Source organism: Macrobrachium rosenbergii, chromosome 57, assembly GCF_040412425.1.
Source record: "Macrobrachium rosenbergii isolate ZJJX-2024 chromosome 57, ASM4041242v1, whole genome shotgun sequence".
Classification (NCBI taxonomy): domain Eukaryota; kingdom Metazoa; phylum Arthropoda; class Malacostraca; order Decapoda; family Palaemonidae; genus Macrobrachium; species Macrobrachium rosenbergii.
In genome coordinates, this window is record NC_089797.1 from 14,777,895 (window position 1) to 14,787,534 (window position 9,640).

General features: G+C 38.4%; 1 protein-coding gene across 1 annotated transcript in view; it reads left to right on the plus strand.

The window, feature by feature from the left end:
- Positions 1–8,311, plus strand: part of LOC136837001 (uncharacterized) — a 97,831-nt gene extending 89,520 nt beyond the window's left edge. Inside the window, exons 10-11 of the mRNA XM_067101530.1 lie at positions 5,417–5,586; positions 6,034–8,311. Of these exons, the coding sequence (XP_066957631.1) occupies positions 5,417–5,522 (106 nt within the window). The 3' untranslated portion in view covers positions 5,523–5,586; positions 6,034–8,311. The remainder of the gene's footprint in view (positions 1–5,416; positions 5,587–6,033) is intronic.
- The last annotated feature ends 1,329 nt before the right edge of the window (positions 8,312–9,640 follow it).

Below are 9,640 nucleotides of genomic sequence, written 5' to 3' on the forward strand. Positions count from 1 at the left end.
AAAGTTACACCATGTATAATTGAAGCTTCTGACTCATTAAGCAAAGTCCCATCCACCTGAAGGGGAGGAAAGGGTAGAACATCAGTACGAGATCTATTAATCAATAGTGTTTTCGTTTTACTGGAGTTCAGCTTCATATCCAGCTGACTACACCATTCACTATCCGCTCCATGTCACGATTGAGACTAAGGGCAGCTCCACTTCTCATTAGTGAAGACTTTACTATATCCACAAGTGTTGCATCATTGGCATACTGAACAATCTTGTTTTCCAGGCCAACAACCACGTCACTTGTTTACACGAAAAATAATATAGTCCATCAGCCAGGGGGGTTTGTCGGTATCAAACGGGAGAATGCTCATAGTGTTTTTTGTGTAGGTATATATGTCTAGTGTTAGAAACATGTGATAGCATTGTGGCAGTTGTAGCTTTATATGTGTTATCTCCCATTTATTGTAAACATTCAGATGAATTTTGAAGGTCTCTGGGAAAACACTTTTTTGACTATGGAGAGGAAAATTTTTAATGCAGATTTCTGAAATTCTACCAGACTATACACACATATTAGGTCAATTACCACTGTAAATATTATTAACGTACTTGTAATATAAGGTCAGATTTTGTTACATCAAAGTAGAGAAAATGGAGAATTTTTTAGTGTCAAGTTAATTATGTTTTGCTCCATGACCATACAATCCAATAATTCAGAGATTTAATGGTTTAGGATACTGCCCACATGTCTGGGGAACACAATAATATATAACAACTTGCTGTGGGTTCCATGTTTCTGTGTATAACCAAGCTAAAACACAAATAAGCAAAATGCATCCTAGACGAACGATCCCATCCGACACCAATGAAATTCTCTAATTACTTACACCTAACACTTTTTTTTTATCAAATAAAAGTATCTAGGCTACCTGAAGAATGGCATATATATATATATATATATATATATATATATATATATATATATATACTCGTATATATATTTCTTTTTCAGGTATAGTGGTACCTGTGGATATGTAAGAGACCTGGAATGTCCATCAGGATGGAGACAACACAGAAACCAGCTAAGAAACTGTGCATCATACACCAGACAGTATCCGACGGAGATGAACATTTAATTAGTCCTCAAAGCCATGATTCCTGGTTAACCTTACTTGAAGCTGCCAAAGTCAGGAATCAGATCCCCATTCTAGACATTGCAAAAACTCTTCAAGACAAAGAAGTTCCAATTGTGTTCTATCATTGAAAATGTAGAAGCATTTTCACCCTGAAAAGAGACTTAGAGACTCTGAAAAGGAAAGTAGGTGAATGTAGTAGTGAAGTATCTAGTAGTAGTGAGGGTCCTCAAAAAAAGTCTTCCAGAAAATCAATATCTGAATCAAGAGTTTATGCTCCAATCTATATATTCTGTAGTAAGGTCAAATACAAAAAAACATTCCCATACACGTGAAACACTTACGCTAGCGCCACAACTGAGAGTAGATCAAACACTAAGAGAGAGTGCCATTAGAAAGGGAGATGGAAGGATGATAGCACTAACAAGTAGAGACATTGTTGCAGCTGAGGCACACTATCACAAGTCATGCTATAGGGATTACAATAGAAACAAAGAGGACACCAATGAGAATGAAGAAGAGGAAGTGACTATGGGTATCGGTAAAGAATTTAAAATGTATCAAAGGTTGAAGAACAAACTTACAAAGAACTTTTCAGAAACATCAGAGCTGACATTATTCCCAACAAAGGATTATGTCAGTCGCCTCCTTAACCACAAAATTTTAATCATTAATGCTGACTGGTGGAGTTAATCTTCTGAAGGAATCAACAAAGAAGAATGTGCACAGAAGACTGAAATCCGAGCTTGGAGGTGAGGTTGAAATAATATCTGACGACAAAGGAAAGTTGTTGATGGTTCCATTCTGCGTATCAGTAAAAGATGTTGTCTATACATAGGGAACTCGAGCTTTGGAAGGCCAAGTCTACAGATGTCATTAAGATCATAGATCAGACTTCATCACTTATCTGACAGGCCATCAAGAAGGACAAGGTTTCCACACCATGGCCATATCATCCATCTGATATAGCTATTCACATTACCATGCCAAATGAGTTACAGTGATTTCTGGTCGGACTCCTCACTGGAAATCCAACTAGTACTACAAATACATCCCAAAGGACTGATATTCTTGTCGAATCATTTAGCCAGGACATGATATACACTGTGACCCATGAGCAGTATAAGCCACCAAAACATTTCCTGCTTCCATATGCAGTAAAAACGCTCACCGGAAACACCGAGATCATTCAGATACTGAATAAGTTTGGACGTGGGGTGTCTTATGACCAGCTGGACTCTTGTGCTTCTTGGATGTGTCTCTCGCTGGTTGGTAGAAGTTGTGGACCTACACGTGCAGCTCCTCGCAATCAATCTTAACTGATCTTTGTTTCTGTTTGTCAATGCTTGGAAGTTCAGGTATGGGTAGATGAGGCACATAGACCTTAGGCTGGATTGCTATACTGTTGACTCGATGGGACGTACCTTTTCCAGTGAGTGTCTCCTCCAGTGTCTGTGTTATCCCATGCAAGATTTGTAAAGACACAGGGCTTGATGGATTGGTAGAACAGCGCTCTTGTTGAAGCTCATAGCTAACTTCTGGAGACACATTGCGGTATCATTTCTTCCAGATGGTCATAAGACACCCCACGTCCAAATTTATTCAATATCCGAATGATCTCGGTGTTTCCAGTGAGCGTTTTTACTGCGTATGGAAGCAGAAAATGTTTTGGTGGCTTATACTGCACATGGGTCACAGCGTATATCATGTCCTGGCTAAATGACTTGACAAGAATATCAGTCCTTTGGGATGTATTTGTAGTACTAGCTGGATTTCCAGTGAGGAGTCCGACCAGAAATCGCTGTAACTCATTAGGCATGGTAATGTGAGTAGCTATATCAGATGGATGATATGGCCATGAGGTGGAAACCATGTCCTTCTTGATGGCCTGTCAGATAAGTGATGAAGTCTGATCTATGATCTTATTGACATCTGTAGACTTGGCCTTCCAAAGCTCGAGTTCCCTATGTATAGATTGATTTTCCAGGACAACATCTTTTACTGATACGCAGAATGGAACCATCAACAACTTTCCTTTGTCGTCAGATATTATTTCAACCTCACCTCCAAGCTCGGATTTCAGTCTTCTGTGCACATTCTTCTTTGTTGATTCCTTCAGAAGATTAACTCCACCAGTCAGCATTAATGATTAAAATTTTGTGGTTAAGGAGGCGACTGACATAATCCTTTTGTTGGGAATAATGTCAGCTCTGATGTTTCTGAAAAGTTCTTTGTAAGCTTGTTCTTCAACCTTTTGATACATTTTAAATTCTTTACCGATACCCGTAGTCACTTCCTCTTCTTCATTCTCATTGGTGTCCTCTTTGTTTCTATTGTAATTCCTATAGCATGACTTGTGATAGTGTGCCTCAGCTGCAACAATGTCTCTACTTGTTAGCGCTATCATCCTTCCATCTCCCTTTCTAATGGCACTCTCTCTTAGTGTTTGATCTACTCTCAGTTGTGGCGCTAGCGTAAGTGTTTCACGTGTATGGGAATGTTTTTTGTATTTGACCTTACTACAGAATATATAGATTGGAGCATAAACTCTTGATTCAGATATTGATTTTCTGGAAGACTTTTTTTGAGGACCCTCACTACTACTAGATACTTCACTACTACATTCACCTACTTTCCTTTTCAGTCTCTTAAGTCTCTTTTCAGGGTGAAAATGCTTCTACATTTTCAATGATAGAACACAATTGGAACTTCTTTGTCTTGAAGAGTGTTTGTAATGTCTAGAATGGGGATCTGATTCCTGACTTTGGCAGCTTCAAGTAAGGTTAACCAGGAATCATGGCTTTGAGGACTAATTAAATGTTCATCTCCGTCGGATACTGTCTGGTGTATGATGCACAGTTTCTTACCTGGTTTCTGTGATATCTCCATGTTGATGGACATTCCAGGCCTCTTACATATCCACAGGTACCACTATACCTGAAAAAGAAAAAAGAAAAAAATATATATTTTATATATATATATATATATATATATGTTAGGTGTAAGTAATTAGAGAATGTCATTGGTGTCGGATGGGACAGTTCGTCTAGGATGCATTTTGCTTATTTGTGTTTTAGCTTGGTTATACACAGAAACATAGAACCCACAGCAAGTTATTATATATCAGTGTGTTCCCTAGACTTGTGGGCAGTATCCTAAACCATTAAATCTTTGAATTGTTGAATTGTATGGTCATGGAGCAAAACATAATTAACTTGACATTTAAAAATTCTCCATTTTCTCTACTTTGATGTATCAAAATCTGACCTTATATTACACGTACACTAATAATATTTACAGTGGTAATTGACCTAATATGTATGTATAGTCTGGTAAAATTTCAGAAATCTGCATTAAAAATTTTCCTCTCCATAGTCAAAAAAGTGTTTTCCGAGAGACCTTCAAAATTCATCTGAATGTTTACAATAAATGGGAGATAACACAAAGCTACAACTACTGCAATGCTATCACATGTTTTCTAACACTAGACATATATACTTACCCATAAAACACTATGAGCATTCTCCCCTCGTTTGACACCAATGAGCCAAAAATCGGACGCTGGCTGATGGACTAATAGCGGACCAAGAACACTGTAAAAATAATAGTGGACCAAGAACACTGCCCTGTGGAACTCGCTGCTACCTACCCATAGGGAAATCATGAGGTAATCCTAAAACATATCCACCCACTCCAAGATTTTGAAGTTATATGTACGTGCCTTATGATTTACTAAATTGTAAGCGGCACTAAAACCTATCTGAATCACTCTACACACAAACCCTTTATCAACGTTCTCTTGCAAATTGCATGTCAAATCTAAAAGAGCATTACAGGTACCTAAATGCTTCCTATATACATACTGACGATCAGCCAACAGTCCTTTGGACTCCATATACTTGTAAAGTGGCTTAAAAATAAGTTTTTAGCAACTTTGGAGAGCACAGGGAGAATAGAAATTGGCCTTTAGTTGCTGCACTCTGCAGATATGCCACTCTTCGTAAAATAAGAAAGAGTGAGAAAGAGGTAGTCATGTCTGTTTTTGTAGAGTCCAGAGGTTCACAACAGGCTTCTTATTCCCTGTTACATTGCACCACTGTTAAGGGCAGACTTTGGGCAAAGGCTCATGCTGGCTGAACACCAGTCCAAATAACAAACCAACCAAGGAGAGAGCACAAGAGAGATTCCTAGAAATATCGTCAAGCGTCCTCATACAAGCATATAATTTGCTGAGTACATATTCTTGGTACTTAAACGAAAAAATAAGAACAATTCCTTTTTTCTCCCCCAAGGGACCACCAGGAGCCCCAGGGAAGGCTGGCCCAAGGGGATTCAGAGGACCAGCTGGCCCAGAAGGTGATAAAGGAGAGCCAGGATCCTTTGATTTCCTTCTTCTAATGATGGCAGACGTTAAGCATGACATCCAGAAACTCCAAGAGAAAGTTTTCAGTAGAGACAAATTGTAAGTTTACTGATATATGTAACCATTTGGTGATTGACCATAATATGCTAAATATAGAGTAATAGATACTTTACAATTAAGTTTTACTGTAATGCCTTTTTCCTTCTTGCCCTCCTTGCATAAAGTGGGAGAATAAACGAGAACCATGAAGAGTAAAAATGTTAAAATATACACAAAATATTTCTTTCAAGATATGTAAAATTCCATCTCTTTTTTTTCATCTTGCTGATCTGATAATATCTTTTAGTCCACTAAGACCAATACAGCAGATTGTTCTCTATGATGGCCTGACGAGATGAGTATAAATGATTAGCTTTGAGTAAGTTTTTTTTTACCAGTTAAAGGCAACCACTAGTAAGCATCATAATAAGCAATGAATGCATTATGAAGAGTTTGTGGTTATGTACTGTATTTTATATATCATAGTGTTTTCACTTAATTTTGCAGGCCAGACCCATACGATTTAGCAGGAGCTGTAGAAGCAGAATCCGACCCAACAAAAGGCCACTATAAGACACGCCTACAAGAGATCCTTACAGAAGAAGTCGACAACAAGATCTATGGAGCGGGAAGACTGTTTCAGCCAAGTCAGAGCAAACAATTGGACCTCTCTCAGTCAACTCCTTCGCAAGGTATAGCACCTCCTGAAATTCCACACTCACCAGCATCCAGTGCAAAGCTGTCCAGAAACAGTGAACATGAAACAACTTCAACATCTTATGAGGATTATGGTTATGACACAACTGATGGGTATTACGACCACATGCCCAATGTTACCGATACCTTTTTCACAGACATTCCTGATTATGAATATGGCTCAGTACCAGATGTAACTTATATTGCTGAATATGCGGCCGTCGATACCTCCCCTACAACATCCTCTGCTGCTCAATCATCTTCCCCTCATTCAGGGCGCGAAGAAGGTACGAGTCACAGAACAAAATCTTCTTCGGAAGATTCAAGTAGGACTTGGAGGGCAGACTATGGATTTTACAATAGGGGAAGAACTTACGAAACCCACTATCATCCTGAGAGAGATAATAATGGTCCCAGCATGGAACGAAATGAGCAATCAAGACCCTCCTCAGAAGCAGCAGTTGAAGCTAACTCAAGAAACCCAGTCAAACAGACTTTGACCGAAGAGGACCGGAATCGCATCAGGGAGAATGAAAAGCTGGTATCTATCCTCGATGACATAATGAGAGAAATCGAGGCAACTGTTGAATTCCAGCAAGAACGCAACGCGAGATCATCAAAAAATCATACCTCTCCTGATCGACCCAAAATCGAAGAAGACAGCCTTGAGAGTAGTAGTGATTCTTCTGCTACTGCCCACACTGCTAGTGCAAAACACGCCAAAGACAGTCATCAGAGAGATGGCCACCGTGACTCAACCCGAAACCCTGATGACAATAATTCTAGATCTTCTGAAATTGGCTCAGCTTCAATACCATTACAGATAAGATCAAAGCCTATAGTTGGTGAGGAAGAAGAAGGGAGTACTGAGGAGACAGATGAAGGTGATGATTATGCGGAAGATGAGTATGAAGAACAAGAAGATGTAGGGGGAGGGATTTTAAATCTTAACTGGAAGGGTTGGTGGGACTGAAGAGCCACGGGTGATTTGTCATATTTATATATTGTGTTAAGAAACTATACTTTCCGGGCCTTTTTTACTTTTATACTTGTATTTAATTATTAAATATTCCGACAAATCTACGATTCCTTAGTTAATAGTGTCTCTTCACGGCCGCTGTTTAGAAATTAGAGTTTAAGCTATTCTTCACTAATAAGTTTACTAAGGAGGAAGAAAATTACAGTGCAGAGGAAGGAAATAAGAGCACCCCAGTTCGCTTACGGTAAAGGCAGACGGTACACCGGAATTTTGTAAACTTTGAGTGTTATAACAAGTGTATTCTTTATCAGCCTCTTCGAGGAATAACTGCTGCACTGGAGGGGATAGTCGGTGCAAAATGAATGTGGCCTGGATAATGAGCATTAACATTTTTTCTGACCATGAGTGATAAGCTCGATATTTATAAATGAACTTAGGTTTAACGCTGTGGGTTGTGTGTTGAAAATATGTATCTCACACAATAACCAATATATGCATTAGGTACATGTACGTATGTAAGCTATATATATATATATATATATGTATTGTTATAAGTATACACACACACACACACACATGTGAGTAAACTTACGAAAATAACATGCCATTTAAAATTGTTAGAATTTTAGTGTTTATTTTGCTAGTTTTTGATCTAAATGAACAACAGCAGATAACAAATTCAAACGTCAGTTTTAAATGTCTTGATACTAATAAGCCTCTGTTACATTTATTCATCCTTTCCGAATTTGACTCTAACGATCAAACACATTCTCCACCTTGAGAGAACATTGCATTTCTTTCTAGAGTTTCGTAATCATTTTACTTCCTAGGTCCAATACTGATATGTTATATAAACATATGTTGTATTATAAAAAAGGGAGAATGTTGAATTGCTTAATTAATACCTTAGTAGTAAGAATGCAGTTTTATCTAAGCCTGTTTAAATACCTTGTAACCCGTTGTGTTGATTTTGGTACATTTAAGGAAATACAAAGCTTCGCTACAGTTCAAATGTCACTATAAGAACTAGGTCCATAAGAAAAGGAATCTGAAACACTTTCAACAGAGTAATTTTGTCACTGCCACAATTAATAAAAGTTTTTTTTATAATGCTGTTTTCTTTATTTCATTACGACTGATAATGTAACAAATTTAATTCACATAAGTAAAGGCGGCTTTAAGAAATTATACAGAAATGTATACAAAAAGGAATACGCTAAATGTGTTTACAAATGCTGACATACATATATCGTTTCACTGATATCAACATTACATGTGCGATGGTCACTGGCTCTCCTTAATTCAGTGCTCTTGAATAAATCTCTGTTATGAGATGACAAGGTTATTGTCATTTTTTCTTAAGGTGTTCCTAACTACCTGATAACAGACTAATCTGCAATTTGCAATTTGGTGGATGAAATTCAGTATTTTAACTTTTTTTGTTTCCTTCTTTTCCACAAACGTGAGCGAAAAAAACAAATGGCTGTTGTACGTTCTACAACTAAGCAACTCCTCCCCCCTCAAGGATGAAGCTACAATGAGGCAAAGGTATCGAAATAGAATGTCGAATTTAAGCCAAAGGCCAAGCGCTGATACCTTATGAGGTCATTCAGCGCCGAAACGGGAATTGACAATATAAAGGTTTGAAAGGTATAACAGAAGGAAAACCTCGCAGTTGCACTATGAATCAAGTGTTAGGAGAGTGTGGGAAAGATGGAAGAAAGAGAATATGAACTGAGGTACAGTAAAAGGAATGTAAAGGGGGTGCAACTACGGCCGAAGGCACGCTGCAAAGAACCTTAAGTAATGCCTACAGTGCACCGCATGAGGTGCACTGACGGCACTAACCCCCTACGGGGACAAAGGTATCGGACGTGAGAACGAGGGCAATGCTTTATGAACTGGCGGATGATGTTTCGGATGACTGGAGATAATTGTTAGTCATTTTTGGACAGTACAAACAAGACTGGGCAGAGCTTACCATTTGCTGTGCGTGGGTGCGTGTACATGAGCCTGTGTGTGTATGTAGGAGAGAGAGAGAGAGAGAGAGAGAGAGAGAGAGAGAGAGAGAGAGAGAGAGAGAGAGAGAGAGAGAGAGAGCCATCTCTGGCAAAACAGTTCAAGATACTTATTGGCGAATCTGAAAAGAACTCAACTTGCAATTGCATCATCTGGCTATTCTTACAGCGCAAAGTTTCTATACTGATCAGCTGTTCCATTAATGCCATAACTGGCGGGGACTTATCTGATTTTTAATAATGAACATTTTGCGTTGTCTTGGAAGTTTGCATTATGATGTTCAAGTTCTAACTTGGGGAACGTTATTCATTATGAATTAGAAAAAGGCTGCTGAACCACTACAAAACTTAGGATTAACGCTGGATAATTTCCAGTTAAACAGTCAACTAATGGTAACCATTTATCCTGAGAGAACTTTTT